This window comes from Candoia aspera, chromosome 4 (assembly GCF_035149785.1).
Source record: "Candoia aspera isolate rCanAsp1 chromosome 4, rCanAsp1.hap2, whole genome shotgun sequence".
NCBI classification, from domain to species: Eukaryota; Metazoa; Chordata; class Lepidosauria; order Squamata; family Boidae; genus Candoia; species Candoia aspera.
The window spans coordinates 43,317,155-43,341,028 of NC_086156.1; the positions used below are offsets into that span (position 1 = coordinate 43,317,155).

A 23,874-nucleotide genomic window follows, 5' to 3' on the forward strand; every position below is an offset into this window, starting at 1 on the left:
CCACCAGGCAAGAGATCCCGGGGCCTAATAAGCAACGCGCATTCCTGACAATGGCATCAGCTCTGAGCCGACCCATTAGCTCAATGTTTCTCAATCGTGGCAACTTTAAGATATGTAGACTTCAACTCACAGAACTCCCCAGCCAGCATTGGGGAAGGTTGAAAAACGCAGCATTAGCTCTTCTTCCACATCCCGCCTATCCTGCGTTGGCTCCGCCCCTTAGCCGTGGAACAGTCCGGTCCTCCCCCTGCGTGACGTCTCTACGCTGCGGGCAGCGAGAGGATGCTTGGGCTTCGCGGTTCCCTTTCCTCTCACCTAACCCGGAAACAAAAGTGGAATCCCATCGGAAGCGGAGGGAGCTAGTACCAATGCGTTTGTTTTCTCTTCCTCCATCCCTCTTCTTCCTCAAGCCGACGCTTCTGAGGCTGGACTGTTGAGGCACCAGTTGCGGCTGCGCCTGTCGGGAGTCTTCGCTGTATCTATATCAATATCTGCAAAGGTATTGATAGATCGGCTCTCGCGGCGTCAATGGCAGCGGACAAAGGCGGAGGTGAGGACAAAAGAGCGGTCTCTTTTAGGGCGAGGCAAGGGTTCCTCAGGCTACCCGCTTCCTCCGGTGGTCTTCACTGGAGGGCTCTGTGCTGCCTTTGGTTGGAGGGTGTCTCCCCATATTTTTCTCCGCACGTCGAGTGGATGCCCAAGTGCTCCTTTGCCTTCCGCCAAGGGGCTTCTGGTGGTCTGTTTCGTTTTTGCAAACATAATTGGAAGAGGGGAAGAATGTGGAGACGGGTAGAGTGGCTCCGTGTCTATTAAATCTATCTCCTGTCTAAGAGGACGGATGCAGGAGAAGGCTAAAGACGTGGCTTCCTTTTTTGCCCTAAAAGAGCGTTGTGTGAGCATTTTTTAAAATTTAAAAGTGGATAGGTAACCTATCGTGGTAGTCTTTATGAATTGGCTGGATGTAAATAGCTAAAGATGAAGATCTTTTTTCTTGACATCAGTTGCTGTAGTACACATATGTTTGATTCATTCCACCTTTATGCCTTATATCTTCCCAATTACTAAGCGCAGTACAAAAGACTGTTGACTTTACCGTACATTGTGCATCATAATTTCTGACTCCAGTGACCCTAAATCAGTCAGAATGTTTACAGGCTGAACTAGATTGGGTTTTTTTTTAAAAAAACTAATATTTGGTTTATGATTATTATAAAATTATTATAAATTATTTATCAAATAAATAATTTGACATAAGCTGAACATCCTAACTAACCCTTGCCCTACCCCATCCCCACTACACACAAGCATAGCTTGCAGAGAAGGATAAAATGAAAAGAAGGAATATCAGAAGCAGTTAACTATTGTCTCTGTGAGTTTTAAGGTAGGGGTGAGCAAACTCAGCTTACAGGGTCTATGTTTTTAGAACTCTGAAATCTGTCAACTAATCAGAGTTACTTATTCCTAGAATAAATAAACCTGAGCCCAGAAATTTCTTTTCCTTTACTTAATGATGTTAATTGTCCACCTAATATGATTATTGTTTAGGCCAATTTGCTTAGCTTCAGCAGTATAATTTAGAGTGTGAGAAGGAGTCAAATAGTAACTGCTGTTTACCTGGAAATCTCCATGCTGGGCTATTGCCAGTCATCTAGTAGTTTTAACCAGATGTACTTTTTATCTGCCCCATTTCTTATATGCCACATATGCTGCCCCAATAAATTTTAGATTGATTTTGGATAACTTGTCCAACCTATAACTTAAATATTGAATCATTTACAAACTCCGAATACACTGAAAATATTAGAGGAATAGTTTAGATTTACCAAATTCAGAATCCTCGCAGGTTAAAAATAATTCAGTATAGAGCCAGTTTAGTGTAGTCATTAAAGGCACTAGGCTGGAAACTGGGAGACTGAGTTTTAGTCTTGCCTAAGACATAAAGCTAGCTGGCTGACCTTGGGCCAGTCATTTTCTCTCAGCCCTAGGAAGAAGGCAGTGGCAAACCTCTTTAAAGAACGTTGCTAAGAAAACTGCAGGAGTCAAGACTGACTTGGAGTCACAGTGAATAAATAAATGGCTTGACATTTCAGTTAGGTTTAACTATTGTTTCTAACATTCACTTTGTATTGTAGATCAGGGAACAGAGAAACATGAAGGAGCAGGTACTTCTTCTGGGATTTCTGATCAAGAGAAGGAACTATCAAACAGTGCACTACAAGCCTTTTTGGTAAGATAATTCTTGACATAGCATAGGTCTTTAGCCCTTTTTCTGCAGCCTAAGTATCTTAGCTGAACTGATAAGAAAATCAAAAGGCCTAGGTGTCTAGGCTTCTACTTACTTATTTGGTTCTTGTGTTATGGATTTCCGTATGTGAAAAGAAAGAATGCTGTGCTGCTTTCCTTTTGACATTCCTTACTGCAGTACAGTTCTGTTGTCTTATATGTGGTTTGAGTGGAAGCAGGTAAGTTGTTGTTTTTCTATGGAGCAAGTATAATATGCATGACATCACTATGGATTTAAATGCCACTGAAATAAAATTAATTGCAGAGGAGACTGTGTAATATTATTATTTGATTTCTCTTTTAGTGTACTGCTGTGTTAATTTGTTTTACTCTTGGTTTTTTTAATTTGCTGGTCATTGACCGAGTAAATACTTGCTTACTTAAATTGCAGGCAATGTATATACTTAATTATAGCAAGACATTTAGCATTCCAGGTTATTGATTGATTTTAACATATATCTCCTTATGTGTTGTATTTTTTAAAATTGCTTTTCAAGGCTGGAAACTATGATACTTGTCTGCAACACCTTAGCTGCTTGCAAGAAATAAACAAAGATGATTACAAAATAGTTTTGAACATGGCAGTAGCAGAATTCTGTAAAAGTAATCAAACAACAACAGATAACTTGAAACAAACACTTAATCAGCTGAAAAACCAGGTACTGCTTTGTTTGTTGAATTAGTAACTTTTTCATCTTTAGGACTGGAATTCTTGTGTTAGGCACAATGCTTCTGAGCTCTTGCATATATTTTTTTAAAAATCCAGTGATTTCCAAAAGGGAATGCGCTTTTTATAATAACTTAAATATTGCAGGGTGTTTTTTGTTCCTCTTCCATTTTCCTTTTAAACAAAAACAAAAGACAGGAAAGGCAATTTTCCATTTAAAAATTACCACTCTCAAAATTTGTATTCATAGTGGGAAAACATTTGGTGGTTTATTTTGCTATCTGACTATAGCTGAGCAAATCAGAATAAATGAAATGGATTATATATAATAATGAGAGCCAATGTGGTATAGTGGTTGAAGTCACCAGGCTAGAAACTAAGAGATGGTGAGCTCTAGTCCCCGCCTTAGGCATGAAGCCAGCTGGGTGACCTTGAGCAAGTCACTCTCCCTCAGACCTAGGAAGGAGGAGGCAAGGGCAAACCATTTCTGAAAATCTTCCAATAAAACTGCAGTGATTCATCTAGGCAGTTACCAGGAGTCAAGACTGCTGTGAAGGCACAAAATAAATATGTAAAATTAATGTTGTCTAAGTTGCAACTCTGTACACATCTGTTCAGAGGATGGAACTTTAAAAAATCCATGGAACTTTTAAAAATAGTCACAGATAGGATGGGCTGCATAGATTGAAACAATCCTCTATCCTATAATTTCTGGTCTTATTAATGTCTTAAAATTTCTTCAGGAATTAAATGACTTTATTAAGGGGAATAACTACTGAGATAACAGTAATGATATCTATTTTCCAAACAATCAAACTATTTTTCCTAACATGCTATTCAGAGGCTATCTGATGAATGCCTATGAATTTTATTCTTAATCCTAATAAGCAAAATTGATTCTGAAATCTGTTGATCTTTATCTTAAAATATACTTGAATGGTATTCGACTATGTTAGAAGAAATTAGGTCTTCATTCACTCTATTGGTAAATGATTACTTTTCCTAACAAATGATATCAGTATTTTATGACCAAACAGCACTTACCATATGCCAAGTGCTTATGGTATTTCGGTTAGTTAAGCAGAGGCAAAAATCATTCTTAGTTGTGTCCTGTCGTTCTTACTTTTAAAGAGGTCTTTTCAGCAAAATTGATGGTTAACCAATTAGTTATATTTACAATATTTGAATCAATTTGTAGCAGAGTCTGTTGTAATTCAGCTGTGTTTTTATTCGATAATCATTGTTGAAAATGAGTCAACAGAGATATGTTGGATCTTCTTCCTTTTCTCCCTCCACCCCCAACAGGTTCATTCAGCTGTTGAGGAAATGGACGGTTTAGATGATGTTGAAAACAGCATGCTCTATTATAATCAAGCTGTTATCTTGTATCATCTGCGGCAGTACACTGAAGCAATAACAGTAGGGGAGAAACTTTATCAATTTATTGAACCTTTTGGTAAGATTATGGACAACCAAAGAGGTCCTATTTATTTATTTATTTATTTATTTATTCATTCATTCAATTGATATGACTATTGTCCTTCCTTCTTCTTTACTGAGATTATAGAAACTGTTATTGTGGTTTATTACAATTAGCATATGCAATTCAGTTAGAATAGTTACTTTAGTATAAATATATGTTTAGTGAAAAGAAGTTCAGTCATGTAGAAGAGTCTTAAGAACCTTGTTCTCTGATTCTTATAAGGATGCCATTTGAGCACTTAGTTGATTATATAACACTTGTGTGAGAAGCCTAAATCTTTGCCAGGGTAATTTGCCACAAATATATCCCATGCATTGAATTCTTCCAAATGTTTGGAATAAATGTTTTTGTTTTTTAGAGGAAAAGTTTGCACAGGCAGTGTGTTTCCTACTAGTTGACTTATACCTCCTGACTTGTCAAGCTGAGAAAGCCTTGCATCTGCTTGCTGTCCTGGAAAAAATGGTTTCGCAAGGCAGCAGTAACAAAAATGGGAAAGCTGAGGTAATTATTTTTATTTGTTTTATTTATAATTTCAATTTATATGGCCGCCTATCTCAAATTCTTGACTCTGGGTGGCTAACATTAATTAAGTAAGGCATATAAATAAAAACAGTAAAAAAAAGAACAGCATACATATAATCTATAGCCAAAGTAAAAAAAAAACCCACCATACAAGTCACCGCAGCCAGTACACAGACTCATGCACATATCTGAATCCCCAGGCCCAGTGACATGTCTTTAAAGTCTTGCCAAAGGCTGACAGGATCGGGGCCAATCTAACCTCTGGGGGAATGATATGCCAAAGGTTGAGCACCACGTCAGAAAAGGCTGTCTTCCTGAGCCCTGCCTTATGGCACTCCCTAGTAGATGGGACCCGGAGTGTGCTCTTCCTGTTAGACCTAATTGGATGGGTAGATGTAATTGGGGAGAGGCAGTCTCTCAAATAACCCAGCCCCATGCTTGTTGTGAAGCGCTTTGTAGATCACTACCAGCACCTTGAATTGCGCCCAGAAGTACACTGGCAACCAGTGCATTTTACAAAACAGACATGTAATATGCACTGACTGAGGAGTGCATATATCCACACATCTGCATTCTGTACTAGCTGTAGCATCCAACTGTTCTTCAAGGCTAGCCCAATGTTAAACACATTGCAATAGCTCATTTGGGAGGTGACCAAGGCATGAATGACTGTGAACACAGCTTCACAGTCCAGGAATGGGCACAACTGGCACAGAACACAAAATTGTGCAAAGGTCCCCCTGGCCACAGCTGCCACCTGCTCCTCAAACAGGAGCCATGAATCCAGGAGGACCCCCAAATTGTGCACTGGTTTGGTTTGAGGTAGTGCAACCCCATCCAGAACTAAAGATGGAAAGTCCGTGGAAGCAGGGGCCTTAATACTCACAGCCGCTCAGTCTTGCTAGGATTCAGTTGAAGCCTATTGCTCCCCATCCAAACCGCCACAGCCTCCAGGCATTGAGAAAGAACCTCCACGGCATCACCTGGGTGGCCAGGGGTGGAAATGTAAAGTTGGGTATCATCAGCATACTGATATCTCTCCCCATGCCATTAGATGACCTCACGCAGCAGTTTCATGTAGATGTTAAACAAGAACGGAGAGAGAACCAAGCCTGGCAAAGCAGGGGCCATGGGCTGGACCTCTCCCCCCATCAACACTGACTAGAACTGGCCCCGGAGGAAGGAAGAGAACCAACATAACACAGTACACCCACTCCCAACCCCCAAAGCTGATCCAGAGGGATACCATGATTGCTGGTATCGAAAGCCACCAAGAGGTCAAGAACAGTGAATGCACCATCCTCATCCTGCTCTTGCTAGAGGTCATCTGTAGGTGCAATCAGTGCTGTTTCAAGCCCATACTGAGGCCTGAATCCCAAATGAAAGGTCCAGATAATCCATTTCCTCTAGAGTTCTCTGGAACTGCTGCACAACTACCTTCTTTACAAACTTCCCTAAAAAGAGAAAGTTGACAACTGGATGTGTCCAGCAATGTGCCCAGCAGTGGCTTCTTGAGGAAGGAGCAAACTACTGCCTCCTTAAGAGATAGTGGGACAACTCCGGCTCTCAAAGTATTCACCACTGTTAAACCCCAACTCTGTGTCACCTCCTTGGAAAGATAGCCAGGAAGGACATCAAACTCCTCCCAGGTAATCAAACTACAGTGAGCCTCAGCTACCTCCTGCACCAAACCTAGAATCCAACAGAGTGAATCCGAGCAACTGTCCAACAGATGCCCAGCATATTCCCCACATAACCTTGCAGGTAGATCTCTGTGCTAATCCTTCCCAAGAGGGCCCAGGCTACCCTAAACAAAGTTGCCAGACAGCTATCCACAGATGCAATAAGGGCAGAGAAATACATTTCACTTCCCTTCCTTCCACAAATTAGGCCTTAGTAGCAGCTCTAACTTGTGCTTGGTCGGATATTTGGGAAGTGCTGTACGTATGCCATAATTTGAGCTAATTTGAAATATGCTGTATTAACCCAATAGGAAAAAGGGTTTTTCCCCTAGTAATTACCTGTTACTTTAGTTATGCAAAAAAGGAGAGATAAATCATCATTAAAAGTTCGATTTCAGGAATTACACAATATAAGTTTAATTTAACAAATACTCATTGGTTTCAAAAACTGACAACTATTTCATTGATTGATTTGTAATCAGACAGGTAATGCTACTAAGGAAGCTAATAACAGGTCTGAAGGTGGAACTCTAACGGAAGCTGCTAAATCAAAAATACATCAGGTAAGACTTACTGCTGGGTTCTGCTTAAATATTTCTCTTAGAAATTATGTCCATTTTCAAATTGACCCAGAGTTAGTTGGTATATATTAGCTAAATATGGTTTCTTTTTGTAGATCTCCTTGTGTATTATATTGGAGATAACCAATGTCTGAGCTGGGCTGTGTACAGTTTCAGCAGCCACTTATTTCCTTTTAGCTGTGGTGACTTTGATGGTCACTGTGTCTGTGCACAGTCTGGTTCCCAAGAGATTTCTCTTCTCTACATAACCCTTTACACCAAAGTAATTCATGGATAAAATAAGTATGCATGATTAGACATTCTACCTTGCACTTTGAAGCACAATGTCAACTTTTTATATCGTGTTTTGCTCTACAGTATTCCCAAGGGAAATATTTAAAAGGAATAGTATGGATTATCAGTTGGCCATAAAAGTGCTCATACGTTGTTTTAATTATCAGCGTTGAGTTGGACATCAGCTCTCGAAACCAGTTCTTCCACATTGTCGTACTTATTCTTACTTTTAGAATAATTTTAAAGTTTAACCAGAAGGGACGCGGTGGCGCTGCGGGTTAAACCGCTGAGCTGTCGATCGGAAGGTCGGCGGTTCGAAACCGCGCGGCGGGGTGAGCTCCCGTTGCTCGTCCCAGCTTCTGCACACCAAGCAGTTCGAAAACATGCAAATGTGAGTAGATTAATTGGTACCGCTTCGGCGGGAAGGTAACGGCGTTCCGTGAGTCATGCTGGCCACATGACCCGGAAGTGTCCTATGGACAACGCCGGCTCCAAGGCTTTGAAACGGAGATGAGCACCGCCCCCTAGAGTCGGACACGACTGGACTTTACGTCAAGGGAAACCTTTACCTTTACTAACCAGTATATCATATTACTTGTCCAAATTGTAATAATTGCATCTAATTTTGATGCCTGGACCAGTATAATTTCTGAACAGTGACGTGATTTTTTTCATAGCATAATGAAGTTTTATGTTCATTTTTACCAGTATAAGGTTCGAGCTTATATTCAAATGAAATCTCTGAAAGCATGCAAGAGAGAAATCAAGTCTGTTATGAATACAGCTGGAAATGTAAGTACGGCTGTAATGAATAACATATTTGTAATTTCTAGGATCTGAACTATCCAGGATTAGCATATTTTTGTTCAGACAGTAGAATTCTCCCTCCTCCTCCTCCTCTCCATTATATAGATCTTAAATTGTTTTGGCAGATTCCCCTACAGATTTGATGAGAGGTGAGGAGGGATCCATTGTGTTGGCAGATGTTGTTCCATAAGCATATAAACTGATACAGCCATTGGATGCATCCTATTATGAAATACCTCTACAATTAGGGATTAAAGTGGTTAATTATTTTCCTTAAATCCCTTCCAGTTTTTGGATTGTTATGCTACTTTTCATATTTATCGTATCTAAAAATCTGCTGTTTTAGCCTTGGAAAGTTTTTACTTAATTTACTTAATTATTAAGATATTGTAGGGGGAGAGGCCTGTTAGCCTATGGTGGCAAAAAATCAGGTGTCTGGTTGCACCTTTTCCAATTAACTATTATTTTTTTAATAAAATTGTTTAGTTGGAAAAGGTGCACCCTGACTCCTGATGAATCATTTAAGCAATTCTTGCTTACATAGGTTTCTAGACTGTTTTGGACCATAGTGTTCCCAACATTAAAACCCATCTGTTGTTAATACTAGAATAAAACCTATTCAGAAAGACCCCTTGAGAACTAGAATCCCGTTAGAAGAATATTGTAGTACCCCAAGTATTATTTCTTCTAACGTTTTTATTAACTTGCATTTAATTTCCTTCCTTATAATTCTGAATGAAGATTTTTTTCCTTCAATACTTCTATTTAATCAGCCTCTTTATATTACAATCAACTGCTTGCAGAACGCTTCAGACCGCTAGAAATTGTAGAGTTTAGTGGTACCTTTCTGGCAGTAAAGGTTTAGTCATTTCTGCAACTTTTGCTTTTCTTGTGTTGTTAATTCAGACTTCCAACTCTGCTCCTTCGAAGTACCAGTAACTATTGTTTTTATGTACTTCACAGTCTGCTCCTTCTCTTTTTCTGAAAAGCAACTTTGAGTATTTAAGAGGCAATTACCGGAAAGCTGTAAAGCTCCTGAACAGCTCAAATATTGCTGAGCATCCAGGATTTATGAAGACAGGTACGATTCGCTTTTATACTTTTGACTCTTTTCCCCCTGATTTGATATAAAACATCATATGGAGGAAATTATCTCTAGCTGAGTTTTATATTTTCTGTCCTCCTTGGAAATGTTTTTATTTCCTCTTGTAATATATTGTATAAGAGCATTTTACTGTTGAACATCTCATACATTCCAAATGTTCTCTCTGAGAGAGGTGTCACTTAATCGACCACATCCATTGATTTACTAAGCAATTAGATCTTTAATTAAGTCTCTATAAATGCAGTAAATATGAAAAGGGTTATAGCCTTAGAAGTCTCACAGTGGTTAAACCAGCAGCTCCAACTACTTTTTAAAGCCATATGATGTCTAGTTAAGCTCATTATCTGAACACACAAACCCTTGTTTTTGCCATGTAATAACAATTTTCCCTTTATTGTTGATTTTAAATGCATTCAAGATAAATTATGCAACTTACATTGTTGCATTATCTGTTGAGGTTAATTAAAGAGTTTTGCTGAGTCGATATGAATATAATTGAACTCAAAAGTTTTCTCCTCACAAGAAATTCTTGTCCTTCTTCAAATGCTTTTGAAGGAAACACGGAGAACATTTGGACTGTGATTTGAAGAAAGAATAATGGGGGACTCTCAGTGGTCAAAGCAGGGCTCAGTATTATTGAACATAATGTTGAAGCTGTGACTGCTGGTTTGTAATAGACCAAGTGAATGTGAAAGAAAGGTAATTAGATATTAAATGTTTAGTCTCTGTAGTTGAAAATAAAATGTTGCCCACCTCCCTTAGGAAGTCCATAATTTCATTTCTGTGTTTGCTTTTTCTTAGGAGAATGTTTACGGTGCATGTTCTGGAATAATCTTGGTTGCATCCATTTTGCTATGGGGAAACACAACTTAGGAATTTTCTATTTTAAAAAGGCTTTGCAAGAAAATGACAATGCCTGTGCACAGCTTGGGACAGGAGGCCCAGACCCAGGTAAAGTAAGCAAGTAATAAATACAGTGTAAGGACTAATGGATAGATTAATAGGATATAAAATAAATACAAAAGTGCTGATTTCCTAATTTTTGAAACTGATCTGTTTTAGGTTTTTTTTTTAATATGCATGGGACGTCTTAGAATTATTTTTCTAGCCCGGTTTGCAACTAAGGATTGAAATACAAAAAGTGGAATTATATGTAGCGTAATATATTTTATTTCTTCAAATGTAATACTAGAGTGATACATAGATCACCACCGTTGATAGGTAAATCTCAAGTGCTCAAGAGCATCGTTTGTTGAATTGACTTCATTAGCTGCAGGAATGTTTACTAATGGGTAAGTTAAGAAGGGTGGTAATCACAAACCTCAGGCTTTGTGAGGCTTAAAGACAGACAATGTACAACGGTGACGCACTTGTTCTGGATTTAAATTACAAATTTTAGAGTAAGAGCCTATGTATGGATTAGAATTTGTGAGATACAATCAAAAAGGACACATAAAGAGAAATGGATGAAGGTAATAGGAAAGAAGGAATAATAGAGCTGATGAGCAGACTGATACTTCAGGAGAAGGGCAACTTTTCTGGACACCGGGAAGATGTGCTACTCTCTCGCTTCTTTTACTTTCCTCCATTATTTCCAGGGCAGTCATTGCTTTTTGCAGAAAAATGAGCATCATTCATCCTCTGCATCAATAATGTATATGTGATATAGATATTATTTTCAATACGTGTTATAATTTATATAGTATGTATTATATAAATTTATGTTTGTATAATAAGAATGTGTATATGCTGCATTCTTGACTCCACTGGCCTGTTCACACAGCTCAGTGGGTGGGAGCACCCTCACCAGGGCCTATCGCCCACACTAGGTAGGAGAAGCACTCCGGAAGTTCAGAGACAAGGGATCCTCGGAGAAGCTGTGCCATAACTAACAACCCTGTTTATGATATTTGTGTATCCAAGAGGGACCAGGGTTAATTTATTTCTGGAGCATATAGGATATATTGGTGTCAGTTAATTAGAGCAATTGTCCTGCCTGAAGTTGATTAATATTTGGGCAGTTTCTGCTCAAATGAGAAACTTATTTTTTCTAAGAAAGGGACTTCTAGGAACCAGGATTTTGAGCTCCATTTCTCATCCTACATTTTTGATCTATAAAAAAAGCTGATGACAGCCTAAATAAAGCAACCAACATAAAGCAAGGGGTTGAATCATAGGGATTATTAATTACTAACATTCGTTAGCTCCTCTGGTTACAGGATAATTTAATTGGCTCTTGTCCAGTAATATCCATTTGCCGCTGTCCTCTGAAACTGCATAGTTAACATCCAATTTTTAATCACAGGTAAAAAGTTCTCAGGACGACCAATGTGCACGTTACTGACCAACAAGCGTTACGAGTTGCTGTATAACTGTGGCATTCAGCTTTTACATATTGGGAGGCCACTAGCTGCTTTTGAATGTCTGATAGAAGCTGTCCAGGTTTATCATTCAAATCCTCGCCTGTGGTTGAGAATAGCGGAGTGTTGTATTGCTGCCAATAAAGGGGTAAGACTGATGCCAGTGGTCTTTTTCATAACAGTTTTGTGCTGGAAATTAAATTTAATATTTTGCTACCTTGTAAAATTAAGCATGGATTTTTAAATAGCTTTTTAATAACTTGGCTTTTTTACTATTGAAATTGTGCATTTTTTTAAATAAAGGAAAAATTCATTTTTTTTCCCTCCAGCCTTGCATGAACAGGTGCACAGCAAGCCTCCAGGTCCTCATATGATCATGAGAAGGGAAATCAAAAGTATATGCTTTTAATTTAATTGGAGTTGCTCCTGCCTGAGCTGGAAAAAGTATAGTTTTTAGTCAGAGAGGATTAGAAGGCCAGGCAGTTTGCAGGCATTTACATTACAAGAGGTATTTCTAAAAAAAACTCTGAGTGGAAAGTGGAAGAGAAAGCCAGCCTGATTTCCTCCTGACAGCTCTGCTAGAGGAGGAGAGGGGAAAACCGTCTAACCTTTTGGCCCACCTAGGCCGCAATGCCAGTGTCTAAACATTTGGTTATTAGAAGGGTGAAGAGAAAGAGAATGGAGTGGAGGGACAAAGTAGTAATGGTGTGGGAGGGATAGATATGATGAAGTGGGGTGCGGTTGTAGGGTGCACACATGTTCCAAACCAGACAGAATGGTTGAATTTAGCTAATGAGCTGGGAATGCAGTTCCAGAATTAATTTTTCCTTATTCCTGCTTGGTTTCTTTGCCCCAGCACTTACTTTTTAATTGCTTTATTTAGATTGATTTTGACTGATGAATGAAAATCCTTTAGTGCATGACAGCTGAAATTATCTAGCCCATAGTCCCAAAAAGAAAGATCATATCCACCCAGCCCCCAGAGGTCCTAAAAAAAAAGTGTGTGATTCTAACTCAGGCCTGGTATAGAACTGCACTACAGGTAGTCCTCACTTAACAACCATTTGTTGAGTGATGGTTCGGACTTATGATGGTGCTGGAAAAACTGACTCATGACTGGTCCTCACACTTAAAACCATCACAGTGTCCCTGCTGTCACGTAATCACAGTTTGGATGCATGGCTAACGGTTCGCATTTATGACCATCACAGCATCTTGTGGTCACCATTTTCAACCTTCCTGGCCAGCTTCTGGCAAGTAAAATCAGTGGGGAACCATGTGATTCACTTAATGACCATGTGGTTTCTTTGCTACCAGCAGTGATTTGCTTAACAACTATCACAAAAAGGTTGTAAAATTGGGTCAGATTCACTAAATGACCACTTCACTTAGCAACTGAAATTCTGGTCCCATTGTGGTAATTAAGTGAGGACTACCTGTATTTTAGGGACGCGGTGGCGCTGCGGGTTAAACCGCTGAGCTGTCGATCGGAAGGTCGGCGGTTCGAAACCGCGCGACGGGGTGAGCTCCCGTTGCTCGTCCCAGCTCCTGCTCACCTAGCAGTTCGAAAACATGCAAATGTGAGTAGATCAATAGGTACCGCTTCGGCGGGAAGGTAACGGCGTTCCGAGTCGTCATGCTGGCCACATGACCCGGAAGTGTCTATGACAACGCCGGCTCCAAGGCTTAGAAACGGAGATGAGCACCGCCCCCTAGAGTCGGATTCGACTGGACTTTACGTCAAGGGAAACCTTTACCTTTTACCTGTATTTTAATAAATTATAATGTTTTGGACAGTGTTACAGGCCCATATGCAATATAAGTATACATATATGTTTATATAGTACCATTGGATACTGAAGACTCTTCCTCCTCCCTCCATAAGCATTTCTTTCCCCAACCACAAGAGGCAGCCCTAGACTCTGCAGAGCGTGACCTCATTTTCCCCTTTGGCCCCGCCTCCTTTTCTTTCCCCTAAGAAAGAAACATGTCTCAATGGTTTGCCCTGAAGAACCCTCCCAAGTGCCAGTGTATTCACCTGAGAGAGAGGGAGAGAATGCCTAACCATCTACTCTACTACAGAGACATGGGCTCTGGCACCTAAGCAGAATAAGGTTGGCGACCCCTGCTTTAGTGGATTGCAGTCTGACTTGACCTAGGAGAGATTTTGAATACTGTAACATAAAAATATGACTACATTTTGTGTGTCAGTGGTCATGAGAAATATGTTAGGTTATTACTGCTCAGGGATAAGAGCTTGTCAAGGATTACAAGCTTCTTTGTTACATATTAGAAATGCATCACCTGAAGTCAGAGAAAAACCGATCACTCTTCTGGCATCCTTCAGCTCAGAGCCGGAGAAAAGCTGGAAAAGCTTTCTTTGCTTTGGATTTTCTTTTTTTCTCCCTGTAGTCAGCAGGCACACAGCTAAAACAAATAGGTGTGCACTGATATTTCAGCCTGGATCCTCTTTGCGGATTTTTCTTTCAGAAAGCTCACATGTACCGTGTCATAATTTGTTGACTACACCACAGTGGGTAGTTTGCACACATACTAAGCCACAAATTACAGTTGACAGAGTTAATCAAACATGTTAAACCAAAAGCAATCACTTAGCAACACCTGATTGACTCCTCACCATGGTAAAGGTAGTAAATGATACTATAAAACCATGATTATGATGGGTCTCAGATCAGAAAAGATTAATAACTACTGATTTCAATTGATATGATTTTTTGGGAATTTCATTACGGCCAGATGAGTTAGTAGGGCAGCTATATACAGGTGGCATCTTTGAGGTGAATTAAAGTGGTGATGACATTGCAAATAAGCAACACAGGAAATCCAGACCTCGATTTCAGGCAGGGACAGTCATTTTCTGCTCTTTCTCCAATCCTGCTGAATTGTGTAGGAGTAATACAGTGAGCCCCTGACTTCAGCTTTAACTATGGAATAGGTGGTCCTGGATAATAGAAAAAAGTGAGCATTTTTTTTTTTGTTGTAATCATAGAGTAAGAGATAACTTTATAATCATACTTCGTAATCATACCTGCATCAAAGCTGCTGCTTTCTATTTCTTTCTATCTTTTCCTTCTGTACTTTTCTTTCTTTTTCTCTCTTTGCTTTCTTTATTCTGTATTAGTTTGTATGTTCTTTTAAAAACTTTTAATAAAGTTTTATATATAAAAATTTATATATATAAAAAAGAATTGTTCCTGTGGCTAGTGTGCAGGTTGGCCTGCTTGGAAAATCTTGTCTCCCCCCACCCCAGCCCTAATAATGTTGAATATAAGCATTCTGTGACCAGGACTGGAAATAAAGTTCTGGGTAGGAGCAGAGAAAGAGTATGTCAGCCTCTTGATGTCTTCAATTTTTTTTGTAGAGTTTGGAACAAGAAACAAAGGGCCTTCCAAGCAAAAAGGGGATTGTACAGTCCATTGTAGGTCAGGGCTATCATCGTAAAATCGTCTTGGCATCTCAGTCTGTGCAGAACATTGTTTATAAGTAAGTACTTTGGGGTGATATTTGGTTTCTTTAAGCATGAGTAGTTGGTGGGAAAATTTCTTAACTATTGTTGCTGTTGTTTATTAATCATAGAAATCATTAAATTTAGAGGAAATGCTGTAAATGTTTGCAAAAGTGAGTGTAAATGGAAAAGTAGGCTTAACATGTTCACTAGAAGTCTTTTTTTAACGTTGAAAGTATATCAGATTTAGTCCTTATTTACAGAATACCCTTTGCAGTTGACTATGACTTTGGAAAGTTGAATAGAGTCTGAATGTGGAATCTAGTTAGATGATTCAATAAACTTTTAAGTTTAGTACACTTAAGATTCTTTTAAAAGATACACGTTTTCAGGGATACAAAATAAATCAAATTAAGCCATCCTTTCCTTTATTGCTCAATATAAATATTTCTTTCTTGGTTCTTTATAAATGTTCCAATCGGCTTGCATGTGATTTTTTTTTTTTTTTAAGTGGATGCATTTTGAAACTCTCTTTAAGCAGTGTTGTGTAATGGTTAAGGTGCTGGACTAGGGGTAGGGGAAAAGAGGTTCTAGTCCTCTCTTCGGCACAGAAGCCACAGGGTAACCTTGGGCCCATCAGCGTGTCTCCACTTCAAAACAGAGTCAAACTCTGTGACAAACTAGCTGAAGAACAAACCCTTTGTCATATCATGCATTGATGGCTTCACTGTGTGAACCAGACAAGCGCAGTACAAACAGATGGGACAAATGTTTAAAAGAGGGGGGGGAATCAATATACTGCTTTTTCTTTTCAAGCGATGGCCAGTCTTCAGCTATTCCTGTAGCCAGCATGGAGTTTGCTGCAATTTGTCTAAGAAATGCTTTGCTGTTGCTTCCTGAAGACCAGCAGGAGCCAAAGCAAGAAAATGGATCTAAAGTTGGTAATCAGCTGAGTGGGAATGAAAGCAGTGAGAACAATGAAGCTTGCAGGTAAGTGTGACAGTAGGTGGATGTAGCCTGTTTGGAAACTAACGTATATCACCTGTAAATAGGTTTTGAATGAGGGAAAAATTACTTTGCACATAAATAGTAAGCAGAAGTGCTCTTGAAAGGAATATATTGCAACCGTACCACTGATCGATGACTTACGAAAAAAAACATTTTTGTGCACAGCATGGAAAATAAATGCAAGGTATGCTTAAGAAGCCATTACAGAGGGAATGCATGGAACTTGCAGGGTGTTTTTTTTTATCAATTGGTATTGAAAAAACAGATTCTAGCTTATATGAAAGAAAAAGAGTATGGAAAAAAACCTCCCTGAAGTTAGGTTCAGTTCCTGGAGGCTTTATGAACACATCTATATTTTTCTTCAGCCACAGTGGAGAAATGGTTTGCTGTTGGTTCTTCTGGGATATTTTTCCAACTTCCCAGTCTAGTCTACAGCCTGGGGATTTCCTGGTGGTTTCCTACCCAAATACTAACCAGGTTCAGTATGCCTAACTTTTCAGCAAACATCTGCTAGCTGCAGCCACCTAGCTGGGTCTGAGTCAAAGACAGCTTTATAGATTTTTCTGGCATGAAGAATGCAATCTGTTCAATTTACTTTTCATCTCTTACTTTGGGAAACTCTGTAACTGCAATGCAGTGCTCTAAGTATGGAAGCAAAGTCCTAGTAATGTCAACTTCATTTTTTAAAAACTGAAAGATTGTCATATTGACTGTTTTTTAAAAAGTCACTTTTTAAACATTCTGGTTAAAATTTTTATTATTTTAAGCATTTTTTCTGTTCTTCCCCTCACTATTGGTGTTATGTCACAAATAATGCATTCAATATTTTAAAGTCTTCTGCTATTTAAAATATTTTTAAATAGCAGCAGTAGTATGGAATATGGTATAATAATAATATTATGGAATAATGTAATAATAGTATGGAATATGGTAGTAATAATTATAAATTATTTTATAATTTATAACACCCCTCTGTTGAGAGAGGGGGTGTTCCCAGCTGCCTTTAAGGAGGCGCTAGTATACCCCCTCCTCAAGAAACCATCACTGGACTCTACTGTGTTGGACAATTTTTGTCCTGTCTCCCACCTCCCCTTTAGGGGGAAAGTGGTTGAGAAGGTGGTGGCGTTGCAACTCCAGAGGATTCTGGATGAAACAGATTATCTAGACCCCTTTCAGTCAGGTTTCAGGCCAGGATGTGGGACGGAGACTGCATTGGTCATGCTTATGGATGATCTCTGGCAGGAGCAGGATGGAGGCAGTGCATCCATCCTGGCTCTTCTCGACCTCTCAGCAGCTTTCTATACCATTGACCATGGTATCCTTTTGGGTTGGCTCAGGGAGTTGGGGGTGGGCAGCGTGGTCCTGCGCTGGTTCACCTCCTTCCTCCAGGGCTGGTCCCAATCGGTGGTGATAGGAGGTAAGAGACCGCAACCCCTTTTTTGTGTGGTACCGCAGGGTTCAGTTCTTTCTCCTCTCCTATTTAACATCTACATGAAACCGCTGGGTGAGATCATCTGTCACCACGGGATGAGATATCATCAATATGCTGATACTCAATTATACATCTCCATCCCAGGTGAGGTAAGTGATGTGGTGACTGCCCTCTCTCGGTGCCTGGGGGCTGTGGGGGTCTGGATGGGGAACAACAGGCTTCAGCTGAACCCTGGTAAGACGGAATGGCTGTGGGTTGACCGCTCCTCTGTATCTGGGAAGTTGTCATCTTTAGTTCTGGATGGGATTGCACTGCCCCATTCAGACCTGGTGCGTAATCTGGGGGGTCTTCTGGACTCATGACTCCTGCTCAAAGAGCAGGTGGCAGTCATGGCCAGAAGAGCCTTTGTGCAACTTTGTGTTGTGCACCAATTACACCTTTTCCTGGATCAAGAGGCCCTCCGAACAGTCACTCATGCCCTGGTCATCTCCCATATAGACTATTGCAATGCGCCCTATGTGGGGATACCCTTGAAGATTATCTGGAAGCTTCAGCTGGTCCAGAATGCAGCTGCGCAGGCAGTTACTTGTGCCCCAAGATCGGCACGTGTGACACCACTGCTGCGCAAGCTGCACTGGGTGCCAGTTTGCTTCCGGGTCCAATTCAAGGTATTGGTTATGACCTTTAAAGCCCTACATGGCATGGGTCCAGGCTAACTGAGAGACCATCTCATCCCCATGACATCGACCTGTCCCACCTGGTCATGCAGAGAGTGCATGCTACGGACCCTGTCAGTAAGGGAATTCCATTTGATGGGGTCCAGGAAGCGGGCCTTCTCTGTATTGGTGCCCGCCCTCTGGAACATTCTGCCCCCAGAGGTGAGGCAGGCCCCCTTTCTCCCAGCCTTCTGGAAGAACTTGAAAACCTGGCTCTGCCACCTCGCCTGGGGTAGGAAGGGGAATAGTTCCTCCTGGGGGTGGTTGGCGCCATAGAGCCCTCCTCACCGAATCAGATCTTATCACCACTTGGATTTTATATCTATTTTTATTTTCTATTTATATTGATTATTTATATTTGTATTTTATATGTTTATGGTTTTAATGTCAATTTTATTGTATACCACCCAAGGTCCCCTTTTCGGGGGAGACGGGTGGTAATAATAAAATCGAGAAATAAATAGATAAATAAATAAATAAATAATAAATAACAGTAATAATTTTAAGAATAATAGTATGGAATATGGTATAATAATAATAGCAATAGTATGGAATATGGTATAATCATAGCAGGATATTTAGTGCCATACATTTTTTAAAAGATCTTGAATGATGGCTTATATGTCCTAAACAAAGGCATAAGGACTTAGGAAGCTCAGTGTTGACTGACATTGCTTTTTTTCTGATATTTCCCATTTTGTCCTTGGAGAAAACATTGTGTTTAATGGTTTTTAATGTGTGTAAAAATTTAATACAAGCTGTCTTGAGCATTAAACATTTTAAAATGTCACTTTTCACTCACCCCAGTTTCAGACTGCCTAGATGGTGTCTCTCGACTTCAAAGGAGAGGGGGTTTCTTCCACCACATAGGGTCATCATTCACTGGAAAATTAAAATATATTTTCTTTGGATCATATTTAATAGTGTGGGGAAAAATAACACAGCAACAAAAAAATTCTCACTTCCATCCATAGAAAAGTGTTTTTGGATAGAAATGTTGACTATAAATATTTAATTTTTGTATCCTTAAGCTTAGAAATATATTTATACATATTCAAAATTATGTTGGCTTTTTGCATTTGTGTAGGTTTTTTTTTTAATACATATAGTGGACTTATTCCATCTTAAAGGCATTGCAAGGAATACAGATAATCTAATCCCAGTTTTTCATAAAGTGGCTGCAGTAGTCTTAAGTTTTTAAAATAATTTTTCTACTAAAATGCATTTTTAAAAGCTGTTGCATCTTTTCTGTTGTGCTCATAAAACACTAACCCCTTTTTATTCCTCTTTAAACGTGCTTAATTTGGGTTTGCTTTGTAAACTGGTGAATAAGTGCTGACCTCGTTGTGTTGTTCCTTAAGCTACTACTCATGGTGTCTTTATCTCAGTAGTAAAAGTCATGAAGGAGACAAATTCATCCCTGCTCCTCCATCTTCTCCCTTGAGAAAGCAGGAATTAGAAAACCTAAGGTAAGTTCTGTCATCAGAATGAATTAAAAACCATACAACTTTTTCTTATATGTTTCTATTGTTTCTGATAAACAGTCATAACACGAAGAGGCTCCTTTCAGAACAAAGCAACTTAAACTTCTGCCCTTCCTGTAGTACGAAAAAATGACTGAGATAATTAAATTTTAGCTTGTTTTATGTTGTACAGCTAGTCAGTACTGATTTCTTGAATGCACACAACTTCAGTGAGCTTGTCTTACTTGATTGAGGTTAAGCAGCAGGGCAGGTTACAATCTAACAGCAGCCATGGTAGCTGGAAATCATGGGAGTTCCAGTCCCCAGACATCTGGAGGCTTGATTGGAGGATGCTGGAACTGCAGTTAGAAAGCAGTCACAAACTGCTCCAGCAGAAGGAGCCTGCTTCCTAGCCCTTCTCTGTAATATGGTTCATAGGTTACTGCTGCAGATCCCTTTTCGGTCTGTTACGTGGATTTGACAACAGTGACAGACATAAAGTCTCAGAAACACTCCAATACCTTTGGGGCTTTTCAGAGATTGTTATTGTCATGTATGAGCTTCTCTGTACGTAGGTATAATTTAGTTCCGTTGAATACTATTCACTGTTTTCAAAACCCAAGGAAAGCTTTTGTGACCTAGAGCTGCTGAGAAAAGGTTTATATGAGAGAAAGTGGCATATGAAAAATCAATGTATTAGATACTAATATGAATTACTGTCCTGTCTGTAGTGTTAGTTATGGGGAATGCTGCTTGGCAGAACATGGGTGGTCTGTGAGAAAATACTATAGAATTGCAGGCCATTTTGAAAAGATATACACCAGGAAGGATGCATACTAAAAATGAGTAAGATAAACAGCAATACTGTCCCTCCAGTTTTGCTAGTTTCTGTTCTGGAAGTCATACAAAATCATACTTTAAGTTGAATTTAAAGACTTAAATAAGATCCCAGATCTGCTACTCAAAATATTAGAGATGTACAGCACTTTGAAATGGATGGCAAAAAGGTTCTTCAGAGCATGTGGCGATGCTCCCACATCTGTCTGCTGCTAATAGCAGCTGCGTCTTTTACTAGCATCAGACATCTACACTCCACAGCTGCTATGCAGTCCTGGGAAAACATACATGTGGGTTCTGGAGATACAGGCATGCTCCAGAGCAGCTTTTTGCCTTCAAATCCGCTGCGCTGTACAACCCTACAGTACTAAATGCTGTTTAGTTTTTTAGAAAGCAAGTTCATTAGTTTGCAAATACCGTTAATTGTGGATTGTGCTTCAAATTATGCTGTACTGAGTAAGTATGCTAGAACTTAGTAATATTAATGGTTTGAATTTAGGCTAAACTTGATTGTGGCTGTAATTTAGCACAGCTGTATAAAATTTTTTGATTTCACTAGCAGATTTGACCATGATAGGAGCAATATTGTTCCTTGGAGGCATAGAAACCATTGCAATGTATTCCTAAAATAAGCAGTTATTAATAAATACTGAAAAAATAAAGAATCTGTTTGGCCAACATTCTGCAACACGGTACAGGTTTTGGAATCTAGCTCAGGTTCAGGGTTTTTTTCATGTGCTTTCCAGTGAGTATACAAAAAAAGTCATCAAAGTACTCACTTAAAATTTAAACTTGAGAATGGGGCAGTGAGGTGTCTATTTTGTATGGACTCTTAGATCCTAACACTTGGGTTTGCACACAGTGGTCATTTCTGGGCAATGGGAAAGGAAGACTGAGAAAATTATATAGCTTACTTGATTTACATTATCTCTTCCTACAGAATATGTCTGGCACAATAGTGGGTCTTTTGATATGAAATATCGAAAAGGGTCTACTAAGAAATGTATCTGCATATGAAAGTCAGTGTGGGCTTGATAGGTTTGGAATTGATTCAGTGCAAAGTCTTTGTGTCCTGGTTTCTACTGAATATGTCTACCAGAACAATCAGCCCCCAGTATGTAGCCCCTACCATATTCCTCTAGGTAACCGCAACCACTACATTGATTTTAAGAAGCCAGATAGATTTAGGACTTGAAAGGATGCCTCCTTTCCATGGCAAGCTTTTCTGGGTGAGATTTGAAGTGACATCTGGGCATGGTGGAAAGGAAATGGGGAGGGGGCAATGGAGAGGCTTCTCATCTTGGTCATCTATAATTAAAGAACATGCCTTCTGGGACCCAGAAATAAAGAAAACCCAGACCTTGCCATGAATTAACGTGGCTTATTGCTGAAGCAAAAGCAAACTTGACAATTGCCAGAAGCAGTAATTGCCCATCTAGTGGCTGGGGGGTTTAATATACTCGTCTTGCAGCTCTTCAACACATCAGATCTGTTAGATCAGGTCCCCTTATATTCTTTGTTGTTGTTTGTTACTGGAAATGGAATCTGTTATTGTAGCAAGGAAAACATTTGCTTCTGCCCTGAAACAAAGACAGCTTGCCCCAAGCTCAATCTTCTGAAGTGGAAAATATCTAAAAGTGCTGTATTAAGGAAGCGAGGTGGGGGGGAGGGAAGAAGGGGTCACAGGCTGTAAAAATCTGACCTGATACTTGCATCCTTATGGGCCTTGTGCTTGAAGCTGTGGAATGTGTAGCTCAAATTTCAGGACAAGCGTGTAAGGACTAGCTTGTATTCCTTGAGAATAGACATAGTTACAGCTTCTAGGGCAGCAAGAATAAGAGAAACACTCATTCAGAGTGGAATGATTGGAAATGTGCATGTTTTCATACAATAGTGATGGGTCAGCATTCTAACATAGTTATTTCTTTTGCAAATTTTCTTAAGGCATGCTAAACTATACTCATACTGGTATCTATATGTACCCATAAATTAAGTATCCTTTTCTTTTTCTCTCCTAGATGTTCCATGCTTGCCTGCAGTGCTTATGTGGCTTTGGCACTGGGGGACAATCTTATGGCTCTGAGCCACGCAGATAAACTTCTTCAGCAGCCCAAGCTCTCAGGATCCCTTAAGTATGCTTGACCTGATCTTGCTGTTAGATATTAATAGGATATTTCATTCCTGTATATATAGTATAGGCTAGTGTTTCTCAACCTTGGCAACTTTCAGATGTGTGGACTTCAACTCCTAGAACTCCCCAGCCAGCATGGCTGGCTGGGGAATTCTGGGAGTTGAAGTCCACACATCTGAAAGTTGCCAAGGTTGAGAAACACTGGTGTAGGCATAGCCTTCAATGTAATCAACAAGGGATAGTGAACAGATGTTTTGGTAGGAAGCTGTTTTTATTACCATTATTGACAGTGCTTCAAATTCCAAGGCAGAAAGATCCTTTGCAGCACGTAGGGATGGTCGCCTAGCTCCAGTCTGCATCTTCTTCAGGCAGCCACCCCTTTCCCTTGATTGCACTGCTGCCCTCTTCAGCTGCAGCATCATCCTTGAAAAGGCACATTTGGTTAAAGGAGTTATAGGACAATGCTGTGTTCATACCCCCCACAGGCCCCAAGAGTCCTCTTTTGCTTTCAAACCACAACCCTAGTTTTTATATTCTTGCTCTTCTTTCATCTTACCAATTAAGTATTACACAGCTTTGCAGTGAGGGAAGTGAGAAATACTAATCAAGCTTGGAAGATGCCATGCAATACCCATCAATGTATTTAGCGTAATAAAAGCTCAGCTGGTTGGTGATCTTTACCAAAGCAGTCAGTCAGTCATGAATAGATGTATAAGGGGAGCTGGCGATCAAGGAAGAGTAGTGAACAGCTCCTTAAATATATGAACAGTTGCTGTTTCGTGCAGGCATCTCTTTCTACTGAATTTGATGTACAGATTAGCTGCAGTGAAGCTGCTACTGAGAGAAGAATCCACCTTCTCTGCTTTTCATTAGTTCAGTGTTTCTCAGCCTTGGCAACTTCAAGCTGTGTGGACTTCAACTTCAACATGGCTGGCTGGGGAATTCTGGGAGTTCGTACACACAGCTTGAAGTTACCAAGGTTGAGAAATATTGCATAAGTTTGTTGTCTGCTTGATGCAACTTGATGCCAGACTGACTTTTTTCACTGTGGATTTGGT

The 23,874-nt window shown here is 39.8% G+C and overlaps 1 protein-coding gene across 3 annotated transcripts in view; it reads left to right on the forward strand.

Annotated features, from left to right (window-relative positions):
- Nucleotides 1-289: 289 nt before the first annotated feature.
- Nucleotides 290-23,874, forward strand: part of CNOT10 (CCR4-NOT transcription complex subunit 10) — a 31,068-nt gene continuing 7,483 nt past the window's right edge. The window contains exons 1-14 of one of the 3 annotated variants that reach the window (XM_063303935.1): nt 290-550; nt 2,133-2,227; nt 2,781-2,942; nt 4,256-4,406; nt 4,792-4,934; nt 7,120-7,200; nt 8,200-8,283; nt 9,262-9,379; nt 10,205-10,354; nt 11,709-11,911; nt 15,146-15,267; nt 16,046-16,219; nt 19,774-19,854; nt 22,704-22,817. In XM_063303935.1, coding sequence (XP_063160005.1) covers nt 529-550; nt 2,133-2,227; nt 2,781-2,942; nt 4,256-4,406; nt 4,792-4,934; nt 7,120-7,200; nt 8,200-8,283; nt 9,262-9,379; nt 10,205-10,354; nt 11,709-11,911; nt 15,146-15,267; nt 16,046-16,219; nt 19,774-19,854; nt 22,704-22,817 — 1,700 coding nt within the window. In that variant the 5' untranslated portion in view covers nt 290-528. The remainder of the gene's footprint in view (nt 551-2,132; nt 2,228-2,780; nt 2,943-4,255; nt 4,407-4,791; nt 4,935-7,119; nt 7,201-8,199; nt 8,284-9,261; nt 9,380-10,204; nt 10,355-11,708; nt 11,912-15,145; nt 15,268-16,045; nt 16,220-19,773; nt 19,855-22,703; nt 22,818-23,874) is intronic. The other 2 variants (XM_063303934.1, XM_063303933.1) reach the window with 2 other exon arrangements.